General features: G+C 45.1%; 2 protein-coding genes across 2 annotated transcripts; both read left to right on the forward strand.

Moving 5' to 3' along the window:
• The first annotated feature begins 4,335 nt into the window (after positions 1-4,335).
• On the forward strand, positions 4,336-7,274 carry LOC100821562. The gene is made up of 3 exons (XM_010231582.1): positions 4,336-4,997; positions 5,151-5,227; positions 5,329-7,274. The coding sequence occupies exons 1-3, from the start codon at positions 4,336-4,338 to the stop codon at positions 7,272-7,274; spliced, it is 2,685 nt and encodes an 894-aa protein (XP_010229884.1).
• A 3,096-nt stretch (positions 7,275-10,370) lies between these two features.
• LOC100845166 lies at positions 10,371-11,210 on the forward strand. Its single transcript, XM_010229486.3, has one exon. The coding sequence runs from the start codon at positions 10,492-10,494 to the stop codon at positions 10,744-10,746; it is 255 nt and encodes an 84-aa protein (XP_010227788.1). The 5' UTR covers positions 10,371-10,491; the 3' UTR covers positions 10,747-11,210.
• The last annotated feature ends 7,628 nt before the right edge of the window (positions 11,211-18,838 follow it).

The following is an 18,838-nucleotide window of genomic DNA, read 5'->3' on the forward strand; positions in this document are numbered from 1 at the left end:
GAAGTGCGATATGAATGAAGGTCCCTGCAGAAGATATGATTATTTTGTGCATTACCTGAAGTGAAGAGGCCATGGAGCCTAGAAGAACTTTTTTTTTACTGCAGCCTAGAAGAACTAGTATACCGGATGGAAGAAAATGCAGCTACAAGTTCCTTCCTGTGTGGTAGAGATATTGTCTCTGGCGTCTGGTACGCTGGTATACCAAAAAGAGAAAATTGTGTCCGGCGTACTGTACTTTCTGTTCTTTTTGAGAATCGTGTACTGTATTTTCGTGTGTACTGTACTTAATAACCGGCGTGTCAAGGCCCAGCAACGAACAAGCCCTTCCATGTCTGTCAGACTGCTGGGCCTGCTACCAACAAGACAAAGGGCCGAGGCGTATTGTTTGACGTCGCGTTGAAAAATTATTTACAAGGTTGAGTATTGTTTTTGACGTTGTGTCACTTGTGTGGAAGTTATAATCTTTTGAAAATTTGGTTTCGATATACAGAAACGCGTAAAACACAACAACTACATGACTGATTCGCCGATTGATTTATTTCAAGAAAAAATCGCAGATTTATCTGCGCTTGCGTTTGCGTTCGTGTTGTCCCGATACCGTAAGAAACAAAGGCAGCAGGCCAATTTCGTTGGCTGTGCATCGTAGACCTAGCTTGTGTATTTCTCGCTGAAGGAGGGGAACAGAAGCGGGAGATAGGAGCAGTCTGTGGAGATATTTTCTTTTGAGAACAACAACCTGCTTCTGTATTCAACGATCGAAATGTTTAAAGGGGTCCATGCAGCCTGCTTCAATAGGCCTTGGTATTTTTCGTGGAAAGATGACTGGCTTGATCACGCGCGAGATATTGGTTATGGAAGCCGCCGGAGGCTTTTGCAGTTTTGCAATGTCAAAATAGGCCTTGTTATTTTGAGTTTTCTTCATGAGAAAGTATTGAACTGTTTACATAATGGTACATACTTGAGATGCTGTCACGCTGCCAAACCTGATGTCAGTGATGTGCAACTGCTACCTCAAACTTCTGCAATTGTTTATGATTTAAGACCGTACTCATGTTAGGTCTACTTTCAAGACATTTGAAAGAGCAAATGGCGTGTAATCATGAAATCGAAGGAGGGCAATCAAAAGAAGTAATCCATTATTTAATCTCGAAGCAAGCCCTCCAATTGTCTAAGCATGGTTAGCATGCACTTATATATGGTACAATCAACACACTTTGTAAAAGCTGAAGAACCGAGGACAAAGACCAACGTGGTGCATTAATGTGAATACATCTGCCGATAACGCCAGCTTTATGCTTATATAGTTCGTCGTATGTGATTTGGTGTTTCCATCTTTTGTTTAAATGCAGCAAATGCAAGCGGTAGATCTCATTTTCTGTTGCATAAAAAGGACAAGTAACTCTGCTGCAAGCAGCAGCTAGCAAGGATTCAGACTGCAGGGACAGAGTTCCAAGTGTAGTCGTGTAGATTGAACAAGAAACAGAGGCTGCCGGTGGTACACTTTTTGTCAGTTGATGACAGCCATGTATGCTGACTTCTTGCTCGTGCACATCATTATTTATACTGCCAAAAGTCATTGTGAAGTCAGCAAAAAGAAACCATGCATTTTGAATCTAACAGCACAACCAAGTTGGCAAGTCCAGGGCTACTCTAGTTTTTGGTAGATTTGTTGTTGTTGTTGTTGTTGTCATCGTCGTCGGTGATAAACATAAGTCATTTCATTCCTTCAGTAATACTTCCTGGGTTGTGGGTTCTCTTTTATAAAACGTTTTGACAGGTTAATTTGGTTTTGCAAACTTTTTTTCGATATTGAAAAAAAAAAGATTGCAAAATCAAATTAATCCGTCAAAACGGTTTTGCAATCTTATAAGAAGAAACAGAGAAATTAGTACGTAGTAATGTTGGCAAGTTTTACCAGCAACTGTTGTTCATCCTCTGGAACAGAGAAGCGATCCGCTGCCTGAGCACATTGTGTTTTTTCTTTTGCATACCTCCTTACATGTAATATGTCTTGGGAAACCGTGTTAGGCGGGCGATCAAGAGTATTCAACAACTGAGGTACAGAAGTAAACTGCTGATTAAGACTCTAAACATTTCTCTTACTTGTCGTGCAGGGAGGTGACAAAGAATTGACAACCGGAGCCCGGAGGTGCCTTCAATTCCTCAGAAACTGGAACTTGGTCCGGTCGACCGTAGCAACGAGCCAACGACGAAGTCATATCTCATCAAGGACAATTAACTCCAAATTCCTTGATTGATTGCGACTACAGCACAGTGTCTCCAAAGGAAGAAAATTAATCCTGCTAGTTGCAGGAGTAGAATTCTGACGCCCCATGTTGAGACCAACTTTTCATGTTCCTACGCGCCTAGCTACGACCCTAGCTACTCCATCGCGAAGTCAAGATATGCCCAGCCGTGCAGCACTTGGGGTGTGGCATTAAAACCCCTGCATGCCATACTATGACGCGCGTCGGATTTAGAGTTTTACAAGTCACAATCTCCTCCTATGAAGTGGTCGTAGTTTGCTCTTGTGTCGCCAACATGCAGGCATGACAGTTCTTTATAGACAATATTATAATTACAAAGCTCAACACAATCCCAAGTGAATTGGAGAAGAATACTACTCCGTAATATAAAAAGTGTGATGATGATGCGTAGGGCCTGGAGTTATACGTCAGTGACACATTGATATACTTGAACTAGGAGATCTTTTGCGATGGCAATATGCATAGTGCTTTTGTTTGTGTATACGTAAAAAAATATTGCTCCAACAAATTCTCAAAGTCTAATTAAGTTTGGTCACTCAGCTTTGTTACCAGGTATTCTTGGTCACTCGTGTAGATTTGTTCCTTTTCAATTTGAAACGTCTTTAACAATTGCAACGGTGTTGCACACGTGGTACCATTTCCAACATAATCAAAGTTCAACAAAAAAATAATATGAAAAACAGGTGAAACCAAGGGAAAATGAAAAATGATTTTTTTTCTCTTCAAAACCTGAAGCGATACGAAGAAAAGTAAAAAGCAGCATTTAATGTTTGAAAATTTCAGAAACAAATTTGAAAAATGTTTTTTTGAAAATTAAATAAATAACTACAAAATGAATATTTGCTAGAAAATCAGGGGATGGGAAAATCGAGGGAAATTGAATATTTTTTCTCTGAATTTTATTTTAAATTTAATCCCTCATATCTTATTTTCATGGTTTTGACAAATGTTTTGTGGTGATTGTGTGACCTTCAGGTCTATGAAACCACCGCCACAACACCGTCTAAACCACTTTTGGTGGTGCAAGGGACCAAATCTAGATGGTTTTGAGAATTGTGAGGTCAAAACTATTTGTTTTAGAGAAAAACATATTTTTGGTCGTAAAGTCTAGAAACGTACGGTCCCTCAACTCGAAATCGTACCCATTTGGTACATCGATTGGTAAAATCGGATACTCTTAGTCTCTCTTCCAGATTCGAATGGTTTTAAATCCACGTGGAACTGTTTTTCCTTAAAGTTTTCCATGTGAGATAGCCACAATGCACAGTTGGGAGACCAAATGTATATGATTTTGAGTTCAGTGATCATTTCTGGGCAAAACCTAACAACATCGTGGCGTCCGATGTGGAAAATTTTGAGAAATAACCGTGCTACGTGGAGTCAAAACAATTCAAAACTGTGGAGAGGGGCCAAAAGTATCCCGTTTTGCCAATTGAGAGACCAAATACTTTATACATTTTGATTTCAGTAACCATTTTTGGGCAAAACCTAACACCATCGTGGCATCCCACGTGGAAAATTCTGAGAAACAACAGCGCTACGTGGAGTCAAAACAAGTCAAAATTGTTCAGATTCGGGAGAGAGACCAAAAGTATCCGGTATTACCAATTGACAAACCAAGTACTGTATACAATTTCGAGTTCAGTTACCAGTTGTAAACTTAGCTGCCAATTGTGAGACCAAAAATTATACTTCTCTTTATTTTATATACATAAATAAATCTATAAGATTAATAGGTCGTATTTTTAGTTAGGCGATTTGCAAGAGATGGTGTGGCTCTTTTTTTTCCCAAAAGGAGAACGTCCCGACCACTGCATCAAGTGATGCACACAACCAATTTTATTGCGAAGTTGTAAAAAGTCATACAGTTCAGCGATCGGAGATCGTGGATACAAAGATAAGCCAGTGAAATAAATCAAACATAGCGAGTCTATGCATTAAGTCGTCTAGTAGTTGGACACCAGCACAGGTCTTGTTTGATCCCCGGTTCTGCTTCTTCTGCGGCATAGTTGGACACCAACACAGGTCTTGTTTGATCCCCGAAGAGCTCAAGACGGTGAGATTCTGTATGGAGCAGCGGGCCTCCCCGTATAAGAGCTTTGAACATAGAAGCTTCTATGTCCCCAGTGCACTGGTGCCAACGAAGAAATCCCTGCGTTTTGGGCCACCATCGCCGGACAAGTGGCGACTAGGTCTGACTTCCGCTGCCGAGGACACGGCAAGGGATCTTATTCCTCTTGCTGCTGCTGACGATGCTGAAGAAAGGACTGAAACAGACCCAAACATCGCCGACGCTGTCCTGGGCATGTCGAAGGCGGTCGATAATCTCTCGGTCCGGGAGGAGGAAGCACTGAAGGACACCGGGGTTGATGACAACGACATTGCTCGTCTGACTCTGGGACGGACTGGAGAAGAAGAGAAGACTGCAAGTGTACAGGAGAAGAACCCGACCGTGGAGAAACCTGTGGATGGGCTGCTTCTGGAGAGGCAGCTAAGGGAGAAGCTGCTGAGGAAGAGAAAAGAACGTGCAGCTACACGTGCAGCTGGTGCCTTTCTGCAAGCGAAGGTATCAATCCTGGGAAAGAAGAGGGAGGGGGCTGAAATTGGGATGCAATCACCGCAGCAGGAGGACGCTAAAGGGACGGAGAGCCAGGCTCTGGACATTCCGCCTCCACAGGAGAACTCACGTGCTGTGAAAAAGACCAAGATCACTGGAGAAGAAGAGGGAGGGTGTGTTGTGGCGGATGGTGTGGCAACCAGCCCTGGAGCCATGAATGCCTTGGCCTGGAACTGTCGAGGAGTAGGGAATGCCTCGACAGTTCGCGAGTTAGTGTGTTTTTCCCAGAGATTACAGCTTAAGTTGATTTTCCTGTGTGAGACGAGGCAGGATAAAGAGAAAGTCCGCGGCTGCCTCCGTAATCGTTTAGGTCTGTCGGGTTTTGCTGGTGTTGACAGTGTAGGTACAAGCGGTGGGCTTGCACTGTTTTGACATGAGCAGTTTGATGTCGCTGTAATGTCCTTGAATATTTTTTTATTTATGTTTATGTCCGTGTGTCCCCAGAGGCAACTCAGTGGAGATTGTCATGCATCTATGGCGAGCCATGTACTGAGAACAGAGCGCAGGTCTGGGCAGAACTCTGCAATATGCACGGGCAATCCAATGTACCTTGGCTTGTCATCGGTGATTTCAATGAGGCTCTTTCGCAGTGTGAACATTTGTCAGTGAGCCTGCGACCTGAGGCTCAAATGCGGGCGTTCAGAGAAACCCTCTATAACTGTGGTTTGTTGGATCTGGGCTACTCAGGTGTCCCCTACACCTATAATAACGGGAGATCTGGCTCTAGAAATGTTCAAGTTGGATTGGACTGGGCTGTGGTTGACGATGAATGGAGTTGTATGTTTGGCCAGGCAAAGATTGAACACTTGACTTCTCCTTGTTCGGATCATAACCCGGTCCTTCTCTGTCTTCTGGAAGATATTCCTGGTGGGCCTAGGATGATAAATCGACAGTATGAACTATTTTGGGAGAGAGCTGTGGAACTACTTGAGCTTGTCGCTGAAGCCTGGAATGCTGCGCAAACGCAGGGTGACCTTGGGGCGATCATCACTGCCCTGGAAGGTGTCATGCGTAAGCTGCAGGGGTGGAGCAAGGGGAAGTTCGGCAACATTCTAAAAGTGCTGGAGACGGAAAGGAGTAAACTCAACCAACTGTGTGTGGACAATGCAGACGCGAGGGAGATTAGGAGGGTCAACGATCGTATTAATGAACTGTTGTATCAGGAAGAACTTCTTTGGATGCAGCGTTCTCGTATCGATTGGATTAAGGCCGGAGACCGCAATACCAAGTTCTTCCATCAGAAGGCGGTCTGGAGGGTGAAGAAAAATAAAATTGTGAGATTATGTGATGCTAATGATAGTTGGGTCAAGGATGCGCCCGCGCTTGAGAAGATAACCATTGAATATTTCCAGAACATATTTTCCAAGGATGTGAATCTGAGCCCGCACCCCATCGTTGACATTTTGGAGGAAAAAATTTCAGATGAGATGAACAATCAGCTTTGCCGGGAGTTTACGAGAGAGGAGATTTTGGATGCGTTGTTTCAAATTGGACTGCTTAAAGCACCGGGCCTGGACGGCTTTCCAGCCCGTTTCTATCAAAGGAATTGGGTAGTGCTTAGGGAGGATGTGATCCAAGCTGTACTGGGTTTTTTCCGTTCGGGCCATATGACGGCGGGAGTGAACAACACTTCCATAGTGTTAATCCCAAAGGTGGCCCAGGCCAAAACGCTTAAGGATTTCTGGCCCATTTCGCTATGCTCCGTGCTCTGTAAAATAGTTGCAAAATGTCTGGTGAACAGGATGCGCCCCCTTCTGGATGAGATTGTTTCTGAAAACCAGAGCGCCTTTGTGCCTGGGAGACTTATAACGGACAACGCCCTGGTCGCTTTTGCGTGCTTTCACTATATTGGGCATAATAATAGTCCGACAAATCAGTTCTGTGCGTATAAGTTGGATCTCTCAAAAGCTTATGACAGGGTTGACTGGGATTTTCTTCGTCTTACTCTTGAAAAGCTAGGCTTCGCTAAGCAGTGGGTGGAGTGGATTATGGTGTGCGTCACAACAGTGAATTATTCAGTTAAGTTTAATGGTAAATTGCTGGAATCTTTCGCGCCTACTCGTGGTCTCAGACAAGGGGACCCGCTGTCGCCATTCTTGTTCTTGTTCGTGGTCGATGGCCTGTCAGCCTTGTTAAAGAGGGAGTCGGCGCTGAACAACATTAGTCCCCTGAAAGTCTGTAGGCGCGCTCCTGGAGTTTCACACCTGCTTTTCACCGATGATACCCTTCTCTTCTTCAAGGCAGAGGAAGGCCAAGCGAGGAGAGTACAGCAAGTCCTGAACAGCTATGCTTGCGGTACTGGGCAACTTAATAATGTTTCGAAGTGCTCCTTGTTGTTCGGCAAAGGGTGTGATGAGGGCACAATCCAGGAGATTAAAACCATTCTTTAGGTGGAGCAGGATGGCTTTGAGGCAAAATACTTGGGTTTGCCAACACCAGAGGGGAAATGAATAAAGGAAAATTCCAAACCCTGCAGGAGAAACTGAGCAAGCGAGTGTTGCAGTGGGGCGAAAATAGGTTATCGCAAGGCGGGAAAGAGATCATGATTAAGGCGGTTGCACAGGCCATTCCCACGTATGTGATGGGGGTGTTTAAGTTGCTTGCCGGGCTCTGTGAGGACCTTACAAAGATCATCAGGGACTTTTGGTGGGGAGCGGAGCAGGGGAAGAGGAAAACCCATTGGGTTGCGTGGGACGCCATGCTCCGGCCGAAGAACATGGGTGGATTGAGCTTTAGGGACATGCAAACTTTTAATCAAGCCCTCCTCGCCCGACAAGCATGGCGTCTGCTTGATAAACCAAACTCCCTGTGCGCGCGGGTGCTAAAAGCAAAATACTACCCCAATGGTATGCTGGTTGATACTGTCTTTACGGGGAATGCCTCTTCCTCGTGGCAAGCGATTGAGTTTGGGCATGAGCTGCTCAAGAATGGTATCATCTGGAGAATTGGGAATGGACAGGAGGTCCGTATTTGGAGGGACCCTTGGATCCCAAGGAACTATAGTCGAAGACCGATATCGCAAAGAAGAAATTGCCGTCTAAAGTGGGTTTCTAAACTCCTAACCCCCGACGGCAATTGGAACATGGAGCTGCTAAGGAAATTTTTTCTCCCGGTCGATATTGATTACATTGTTACGATCAATCCGTCACACATGAATGAGAAGAACTGTCTGGCGTGGCACCTTGACAAGAGAGGCCCGTTCTCTGTGAGGTCGGCATACCACCTTGGGCGCTGCCTCTCGCCCAATGCCCAGGATTTGGGGGCGACGAGTAGCAGACCAGACGGAGACAGTGCTAAGTGGAAAACAGTCTGGAATGACATTGTGCCAAGGAAAGTCAACATCTTTGCATGGAAAGCTAGCAGGGATGCTTTGGCCACGCAGGTTAATCTCCATCATCGGAAGACGAAAAAGGTGAGAACTTGCCCAATCTGCGGTGTCGAGGATGAAGACTTATTCCATGCCCTGGTCCGATGTCCTAATGCCCGGGCCATTTGGCATGCTATGAGCTCTTGTTGGGACATCCCGGATCCTGGACTCATGCAGAACACAGGGTTGGGCTGGCTGTTGCATGTTCTGTCCCCCTTGGACAAGACGAAGGCTGCGATGCTGCTCATGATGTTTTGGCGGATCTGGCATGTGCACAACGATATCTGTGGTGGCTTCTAGGCGCTTCCTGTGCAGCTATATGGACTCGCTCCTTTTTGTCAAGCAGAATCCGGTGGTTGATGTCGAGAAGGGCAAACAGGTTTGCTCCTACTGTGCTAGAGCGAAGACAGGCCATCAGAGAGTGGGGCAACTCTGTTCCAGTGATTCAAGATGGAAGCCGCCGGACCCTGATTCTGTCAAGTTAAATGTGGATGGATCCTTCTCTCCGGCTGATGGTTCCATGGGAGTTGGCCTGGTGCTTCGCAATGATAAAGGCGCGGTTATCTTCTCGGCCTGCCGGAGTCTGACACATTGCACGGGTGTCCTTGAAGCTGAACTGGCGGCGTGTGAGGAAGGCTTGCGAGCGGCAGTGGGCTGGACGGACAAGTTCGTCGTTCTGGAATCAGATTGCGCTGAAGCTTTGTCGCTGATCTGCGCCAAGAATGCTGATAGATCACCTTATGCCATGTGTGTCAGGGAGATCCGTCGCTTGCTCGATGAACAGCCTACTGCTGTGCGTAAAGTGGGTCGATCCCAAAACTGTGTTAGTCATTTGCTTGCCAACTATGCTAGAGTCAATAACTGTACGAATAGCTGGATCCGGCATGGTCCCGATGTGATTTCGGAAAGTGTAATGTTTGACTGTCCCGATGATTAATGGAATTCTCCTTTCACAAAAAAAAAGTCGTCTAGTAGACCGCCAGTGAGTCCGGTTGAAGATATCCCGTGAGACCGTCTCCAGCCGGATGCATCCAAAGATGGTGTGGCTCTTGGCAGGTTTGAAATATCAAATACGAGTTTTGTTCGGAGCCAGCACCCTAAAGCTGGCTTCAGTACGTGAGCAGTTTACTACCGACACGTAAGATGCTGCGAAAATGATGAACCTGTTAGCGAACTTCTGGCTACATTTTGAGCAATTTCTTGGAAATTAGCAGGGTTTTGACTTCATATGGATCAACCCCGCCGGATATGATCGTGAAAAATTCTGACCAAGTTGAGCACGACGGACCTGAGCGCGCTTGCATTGCTTGCTTGAATTCCATGCAATGCAAGCGCGAGAGAATATTCCGAGGTTTTGACCAAATCGGTAGACAGGTACGTAGCCGAGACCAGAGTACACATGATCAATGACAAAACAGAGCTTCTGCTTAATTAAGGCCCACATTTGAACGCCGAGTCAAACTAATTAAGCCCCACAACTGCCTTGTCTGCCAAGGCGCTTTCCCGGTCAAAGCCCATTAATTTCCTCTCTCTTCCTAGCTCCTAGCGCACGTCCTCCTGACGAACATTACCAATATTTTACAAATTAAAACATAAAAAAGAAGTACAAAATGGAGCTTACAGAATAGTAGTACACTGTGTTTCGCAATTCAAAAACTGATCGATCGATGGATCACAATGATGTGTTGGCGATCGACAGAGCTAGTTTGGTCCAATTAATCGGTCCGCTTTGACTTAAACTGCTGCCGTCGATCTCACCGGCAACTTGCCATGCATGCTCTGGTCAACACGGAGCGCTTCCGCCTTTGACGTTTTTCCCGTGCGCGCGCCCGGAGTTTGTTACCGATCGAGCCCCTCATGAAACGCACGCACCGGCTGCCTGCTAGCTAGTACCAGTACTAGGAATAAGAATGCATGAATCGTTTTCCCGATGGAATTGATCGATGGCGCGCGCCTACGTGCCGCGCGCATTGACTTTTCAAATCGAACGCGCGCAGAAACCCAGTCTTCTCACGTAATCGTCATGCAACTTCCTCATCGATGCCACTCGCGCGGGGTCGATCGCCTCTCCCCTGCGTGCGTTATATATAGGCGCCGCGAGCCCGGACTCATTCCATTCCATAGCTTCTCAAATCTCGTATAGCATATACAAAGTCACACACATTGCCAAAACCCCCACGCTCGCTCGCTCCAGCCGTGTAAGGAGAAAAGACAAGGAAGAAAGCCAATTAAGAGCAGCCATGGCCGTGGTGATCAGGAAGATGAGGCTCGTTCTGCCGGTGCTCGTGGCGGCGCTCGTGCTTCTTGCCGTGCTCGGCGAGGCGGCGCGGCCGTTGGGCGGCGAAGACTGGGCGGCGGCCGGAGGGACCCCGCTGCCGGGCGCTGCCGCGGCGGCGTCCATGGTCCAGGCGCTCCGGCGGATGTACCTGCAGCAGCTGGGCGGGCCGGGCGCCTCCTGCGGCACCAACAGCCCCAACAACGGATGCCCGCCGTAGGATCCACGAAGCAATCAAGACGTACGGCGCATCTGGGCCGTCCATCCGTCCAGGCGCTTCCTCTCGCCCTCTCGGGTGGCAGGAGCAACTTTGTCTTAACGACCCTGCGAGGTAGAATCGGTCGCAGAATATATATCTTCGTTTTTTTTCCCTAGGCCGGACTAACGTTTCGGCGATGGATGGTTCATGGTTGGTATTGAATTCGTTGGTTAGTTCCTTGGTGATTTTTACCCTCGTAGTACATACGCTCGCTGGGTATCAAATTTGTACAGAAAAAAGATCACACATATACTGAGATATACACCGTAGTACGTATGGTATGTTTGAATAAAGCGTAAAGCACAAGCAAGCATCAGCATGGATGTATGCGTACTCCCTTTCTATCTAGATTGTTGTTCAGGTTCCTGATGATTTGTAATGGGCGATTATCAAATATCAGTCAAACACAGTTCTGTTCTTTGATTCGTGAATCCACGCATGCCAGTTGTTAGTAGTACGTACGCGTGGATGCTTGCAGGATGACAACGTCACTCGTGGCCTCATGGGCCGAGAAAGGAAGAATTTCTCATAGCGTGTCAGGCTGCCGTAGGTTCCACCGTTTCTAGGTGGGGTTAGTTGGGCTTCCCTTTTTCCTTCTTCGGCTGGGCGGCAAATAAGTCAGAGGCGGTGGTCACCTGGCCCAAATCGATCTAATATAGCTGTACTTGTACATGCCGGCCTCGCCGTAGTAATTACCGGCGTCTTTATGTCACCGTCTTGTACGCTGCCCCTTTGTTTCTCCCTTACCTATGCTCTTTTTTTTTTGGATTCTCAAACAAAAAAAGCTTATGCTCTTTAAAAAAAAAATGATCTCCCTTACCTATCCAACGTGAAAGGGATGGCAGTCGATTAGTTTAGTCACACATTAAGAGTGTATAAATTTAAATTGTTACTGTGGAAAAAACATATCAACTTATATAAATTTAGTCGCACAATAAAAGTGTATAAAGTTAAATTGCATGTTTATGTGAAACAACATGTCAACTAATAAAAAAATTGGACACAAATTTATAGAACTGTGTTCGATCATGAGCATGGTTTTAAATAGCGCGCTATGGCATTTAGCGCCGGTCTCATCTAGATGCTATAGACGTTATAGCATGCTATAGCACGCGCTATTTCAAATAACGTTTTGCAAAAAAATGAATCAAATTTAGCCCAAATTAAATGTTTCAGCATAACAACGTACTAAAAAGTTCTCCAATCATTTCGAAGACCAAATCCATGACATAAACAGAAGATACGAGGCATAATTGAAGCACTGGAGGTGACGCTGCTGGTTGCAAGCTGGAGGAAAGGCGGTCTGTTGTGAGTTGGAGGAAGGAGCCGTCGCCACCGCTGCCGGTCACGAGCTATGCGGATTTGCCGCCTCCGCCCTCATGGTGGAACCTGTTAGGTCTGAGAGACCGAGACTGGGAGATTTTGAGCATGGTCTTTAAGCCGACGTGGTACTATTTGAATTTCGGATGCTATAATATTTAGCGACGCTATAGCATATAGCGTTTAGCGTCATTTAGCGTGCTAATAGTGAGAATAGCGGCATAGCGAGAAAAATTGTTTAAACGTAACGTCGGGTCTTCAGATATGCTATAGCGACGCTATAGCGAGGAAATAGCGCGCTATTTAAAACCATGATCATGAGTCAAAGTTGGTAAAGTTTGACTACATACATCATGGGACGACATGAATGAAGAAAGATCGATATCGTTGACATGAGGGGTCGAGGGTTAATAGCCAACTACAAATTTCACTTTCTTTTCTACAAGTTAGGCACATCGAAAATTAAGGTTATAAAGGTGCAACTAGGTGAGACAAGCCTATATGATGATACCAAGAGAAGTACAAGGAAAACACAAGATAAACAATACAAGTAAAGTGCTCGGGTATAAAGATAACCGAGGCACACAAAGACTATGTTTTATCCCAATGCTCACTTTCTTAGAAGGAAGCTAATCATCATTGGAGAGGTGGAGGAACCACCATAGGTTTTTCGAACAACCTTAAAGGCATGGCTCGCCTTCTTCTCGTTGTGCCTCTCCAAATAAACTAAAGACCCAATCGCTCATTTTAGATTTTGAGTTGATTTCTGAACCATTACAAATCTTTCCAGAGAAAATCCATACCTCTGGATGCTCTCGGAAGGACTCCAACCGTCTAGGAGTTCCTGCAACTCCAAGTGTAAGTCAAAGGGAAACAAATCCCTTTGGTGGAAGTGTAAATCTGAGGCTCCTCTCACTTTTCCCTCAAAGGATTGGTGAAATCTGAGCAAGCAAGGACAAGCTATATATTTTGATCTTGAAGTTGAGTTTAATATATGGAGTTGTATGGAGAGTGTAGCACAACTTAAGTCGGGGCCAAAGAGATAACCCTTGGGGAAGAAGGTTGGAGCCTTTCATATGCATGCACAAATATGCCTTGGGAATTTCCCTAAAAAAATATGTCTTGGGAAAGACCCGCCACCGGGAAATTGCCCAGGATCCTCTAATTAAACACCCTTTAATTAATCAAAGTAAACAAGATGATTAACTTCACAATTTTTTATGGGCAAACTTCAGTTTAAAAGGAATACCATATGTTTTTCCCAGGCTCGATTAATCAGCTAGCTCTATCAAAGTTGGGAAATTTTCAGCAGCCTGGAGGCTCACCTGGACCCTCCATATCAGCATTCGGGAAGCACCTGGCGAGTTACCCGATCTCTGGAACCACCTGAGTCTAGAAGCCTCTTAATTCACCCAAATCTCAGCCTGGGGGGTAGTAGAAACTAGAACCCGGAGCAGCCTCTGGCCAAATATCTGGACGAGTCCAGAGACTTGTGAAACTCATCCTGAGTGTAGACCGGTAGCATACTCGGATTCCGAGTAGCCTCCACACTACCACAGACGCGAATATCCTTGTCAGTCCAGAACCGACCGGAAAATACGTTTTCCCAACAGGAATATGACTCCTGTGTGCTAGCCGACAGGAATAGACACTCAGGAAAAAAATATGTCTTGGGAAAGACCCGCCACCGGGAAATTGCCCAAGATCCTCTAATTAAACACCCTTTAATTAATCAAAGTAAACAAGATGATTAACTTCACAATTTTTTATGGGCAAACTTCAGTTTAAAAGGAATACCATATGTTTTTCCCAGGCTCGATTAATCAGCTAGCTCTATCAAAGTTGGGAAATTTTCAGCAGCCTGGAGGCTCACCTGGACCCTCCATATCAGCATTCGGGAAGCACCTGGCGAGTTACCCGATCTCTGGAACCACCTGAGTCTAGAAGCCTCTTAATTCACCCAAATCTCAGCCTGGGGGGTAGTAGAAACTAGAACCCGGAGCAGCCTCTGGCCAAATATCTGGACGAGTCCAGAGACTTGTGAAACTCATCCTGAGTGTAGACCGGTAGCATACTCGGATTCCGAGTAGCCTCCACACTACCACAGACGCGAATATCCTTGTCAGTCCAGAACCGACCGGAAAATACGTTTTCCCAACAGGAATATGACTCCTGTGTGCTAGCCGACAGGAATAGACGGCAGGGATAGCTTGACAGGGATATTCCAATATGCCTGTGTGTCCACCGACATGAGCTATATTCCTGTCGGCCACTCCCGTCAGCCACCGATAGGAATATAATCCGTCGTCAGGTGGAGGCTCATCAGCTCAAGGATTTTCCTGTCGGTTAATGCTGTCAGTGGACGCACAGGAAAATAAATTTATAGAAAAAGGAATTTTCCATCGTCAGGCCTACACTTTTGCCTGTGCGGCCACCCCGACAGGAAAATGACAAGAATATACCTAGAATGGCATCACGGCCGACAGGGACAATTGCAAAAACTGACAGGAAAATTGGACATGGCACGACAGGAAAATAGGAAAAACAGACAGGAAATATGTAGATGATCAATAGTGAATACAATTCATATTTGTATAGCACAATTACAATTGAATCTAATCTCAACAGTACATATAACCCACAAGAAAGTCACAAATAAGTTTATACTGTCCAGAATATGCAAACAAGTTCCAAGCATCACAACACATAGTCTAATACATGCCAGTCCTACATGAATTGGAGCTTGACAAACCACATGTCAGGACTCACAACCATGAACATACCACAAAACACACAAGTTCAGCAAACGTTCCAAGTGACCAAAAGTTAGAACTACCCCACAACCACCTTCACTTGTCAAGTCAGAACTACCCAACAACCACCTTCTCTTGTCAGGGCTCGGGACCGGGTTGTTAGAGCCATTAGTTCTCCCACACGATCTAATGTTGTTGTTGTTGCCATCGGTGTGCTCATCTACCAAGTCATGATTGCCTTCCTCACCATACATGTTGGCCAAGCCACCCTTATGAGCTATCACTTCCAAGCCTGCGTCCAAGCCTTCCAAGCCACCACCAATGTTGTTGTGGTCACCTTGGGATACAACACGAGATGACACAGGAGTTCCCTGCATAAGGAGATGTAGTCAATAATTTATATGAGCACAAAACAACTTCGGTTGCATCACCTTACCAACAATATAGCATCTAATACTCATGCTATGTTGGACAACATTAACATGAGGCAACATCCTCATTGCAGCAAGAATAGTTTCCATTTTGACATATATAACAATTTTGGTCATGTACAATAAAGCAGAAGGATTTTGTTTTTGTACATGATAAACTTACTTGTGGTGTTGGAAACAAATTGGTTCCAAGCCAAGCTGGTGGGTCTTTTTTCATGTCCTTGAAAAGTTCCTACAAAAGTAAAGTGCAACATCAAGATAATTATTCCTAGAAGAACCACTGAGTTGAATTTTTTTATAGAGATACACGTACCAATATGAGTCGCTCATACATTTCGTGTTTCTGATCATGCAACTCTTGTTTATTCTCTAGATTTTCATTGGCAACCTTCAGCTTCTCATTTTCATGAATTACATGCTGGAGTTGAAGGCTTTGTCGAGACGACAAAGGACGACCCAACGTTTTGGATTTTTTGGCTTGCCTTCCAGCACATATGATTTCATCCTTAGAAATATCCCCATCTCCCTTTGGCAATCGGCCATGTGGTATGCCACCACCTGATTTATATAGCACCTCTCCATCAATCTCTTCAGGATGCCAATCATCGGGAAGATCCGGGTTCATTTCTTTAGTTGTTTGAACATACTCATCCTACAAAGATAGAATAATCAAGTGTTGCAACGATGTATTTTAGACAAGTATTGCAAGGAGGAAATTTAGAAAAGTTTATACATACAATCTGCTTTTGAGCAATACGAGGTATTGCTCCACGTGGCTTGCCATGTTCATCCAGATTCTTAAACCCATATTTCATTGCAGCATATGTATCTATCACCGAAGCATTATCAGAACCATAAGAATCTGCTTGCAAGTCAATACGAATAATATAAGACATTATTGTGACCAACATTCAGAAAATAGAGAAGAAATCAACACAAGACATACCATACGTTCTTGTGCCATACCAATTGGCATTGAACCTCCACGAATCTGAGCAACTTCTTGTCCTTTCGATCGACACACCTTTCCCCTCTTCCTTTTTGCCTCAAACTCTTCCGAACTCCAATAACGACACATTGCACCCCATGCATGTTCAGGGAACCATGGTATCCTGCTTTCTAGGTATTCATGTAGATGAGTTCTTCTCCACGTGCCAAAGAATCATCAAGCATATCTCCTTTCTTCTCAAAGTGCATCTTCACTACATTTGTGCGGAGCTGGTACATCATGTCCACCACCTTTTTCCTTTCATAGTTCTCAAGGTTGATGATGGGTATTACCAATGTCAGCTACCATATCATCCATATGGTCAATGTCATCACATGAATGATGTATTGGCACTGCTCCACTACTGTTAGCAACAATCCTCTCCCCATGTTGAGACCATCTTTCATACCTTTCCTTAAATCCATTTTTGAACAAGTGGGTCTCTACACTGTCCCTAGTTCCTCTGACATAATTTCTACAGATGCGGCATGGACATTTAATTTTACCATCTTGAACTACACTAGGCAAAGAGAAAGCGTGATTCAAGAATCAACCAGTTTTTGCAATCCATTCATTATCGGGAATTTTATCATGATGCCAATCATTATACATCTAAACCCGATTCACCATTTACCAATTGTTGTGTTTAAAACATAATTCAAACAATTCAATGCTACTGTCAACCATTGCACATCATACATAACAAAATCAAAATTAACCGCAGACAAGTCAAAAGTGAAAAATCACACCTGTTGCCTGTCGTCTCCCTTCCCAAACTGCTTGACCAGAGAAAAACCTAGTCCAGTTGCCTTGCTACTGTTCGGATGTCGGAATTGAACTTAATTTTCAGTACAAGTACCATCCGTGGTGTGTATAACACAAGATTTAGAAGAGAAGGAGGAGTACTTACAGCCAAATTTTACGAGTGGGGGAGGAGGTGGGCTGCACCATGCAGCTGCTCCATTCCGGGATGTAGATCTGGGGAGACAGGGGAGTGGAGAGCGCCGGAGGTGTGAGCACCGGCCGAGGTAGGAGAGGGAGGCAGGGGCGCGATGGGGAGGCGAGGCCGGCGGAGGAGAGGTAGGGAGGCACGATGGGGAGGCGGGGGGGGGGGGGCGTGACGGCGGAGGAGAGCGGAGGCGGGGCTGATGTGGGGAGCGGCGGTGGCTCGGAAGGGAGTGGGGAGTGAGAGTGTGAGGGAGGGAGTCGGGAGGGAATCTAGGGTAAGGGAGAGAGCGTCTGGTTAAAAAAAATTGGATTTGAGACTACTCGGTAAGGGATTGTTACGCCTGGGCTCAGACATGTCTGAGGCCACGCGTGGGATCTTGCCTCGAGACTAAATATCCCTGTCGGTCCCGCAACTGCCTGATAGTGGGGAGCGGCGGCGGCTCGGAAGGGAGTGGGGAGTGAGAGTGTGAGGGAGGGAGTCGGGAGGGAATCTAGGGTAAGGGAGAGAGCACTTGGTTAAAAAAAATGGATTTGAGACAGTTCGGTAAGGGATTTTTATGCCTGGGCTCAGACATGTCTGAGGCCGCGCGTGGGATCTTGCCTCGAGACTAAATATCCATGTCGGTCCTGCAACTACCAGATAGGAACACAGTTTCCTGTGGGTTTGGGAAGGAAGCCGACAGGAAAACGCATATTCCTGTGCGCGTTGCCTACAGGAAAATATATATTCCTGTGCGTGTCATCTATACTCACAGGAATAGAAAATTAAAATGAAAGATTACACTTGTTTTATAAAGACCGTGTAGTATATTATTTCATATATGTGACTAAATCAAACCAATTCTTGCTAGTACATTGATTTATAAATTTTGGAATAATATTTTTGGTAATTCTTTTATACAATACTTCCATTAAATAGTTTTAGAAAATCAAAAACACATTATTTTGTACAAATGGTATCAAATAAAAATTACATTTAGTACATTTACAACCTTCTATGCGATTCTTACGTTACACTATAGGGCCAAATCATACTATATCCAACGATGAAAAATGTGCCGAAAGTTATTGGATAGAAGAGATGAACTCTAAGTTCGACTTACCTTGAACCATTCAAGGCAAGGTATGATCATATCGCACATTTAGGGTTCATATTTTGATTCCAAGCTTGTTAGGGTGTAACATGAGTCCTCGCTCGGTCTCGCCCAATTTGGAGCTCATTTGGTAAGTCAAAAGTTTCAAAAACATTTTCAATTCTTCTTGTCGGTATTCAACCCACAGGAAAATACATATTCCCGTTGGCCAGAAAACCCTCCCGACAGGAATAGAAGATTTCCCTGTCGGTGTACAGTTGCCCGACAGGAATCTATGTTTATCCCCATGTGTGGGCTTCAAAGCCGACATGAATATATATTTTCATGTGTGTTTAGAGCCGACCGACAGGAAAATGTTTTGTTGACCTGTGTGCCATGTAATACCTGACAGGGAATACTTCTATTCCTGTCCGTTGGCTGTGGGCCCGACAGGAATAGAAGTCACCCGACAGGAATATATCGGTTTGTGGTAGTGCCACCCTTAAAAAAAAACCAACAAAATGTTCTACATAAAGCTTT

This window comes from Brachypodium distachyon, chromosome 1 (genome assembly GCF_000005505.3).
Source record: "Brachypodium distachyon strain Bd21 chromosome 1, Brachypodium_distachyon_v3.0, whole genome shotgun sequence".
Taxonomy (NCBI): domain Eukaryota; kingdom Viridiplantae; phylum Streptophyta; class Magnoliopsida; order Poales; family Poaceae; genus Brachypodium; species Brachypodium distachyon.

Bases quoted from the DNA above. Each gene is read 5' to 3' on its own strand.
- LOC100821562 (XM_010231582.1), top strand. From the start codon at position 4,336: ATGGAGCAGCGGGCCTCCCCGTATAAGAGCTTTGAACATAGAAGCTTC. The intron at 4,998-5,150 runs GTGTGTTGTGGC...GTGTGAGACGAG, and splicing joins ACTGGAGAAGAAGAGGGAGG to GCAGGATAAAGAGAAAGTCC. The intron at 5,228-5,328 runs GTACAAGCGGTG...GTGTGTCCCCAG, and splicing joins TGCTGGTGTTGACAGTGTAG to AGGCAACTCAGTGGAGATTG.
- LOC100845166 (XM_010229486.3), top strand. From the start codon at position 10,492: ATGGCCGTGGTGATCAGGAAGATGAGGCTCGTTCTGCCGGTGCTCGTG.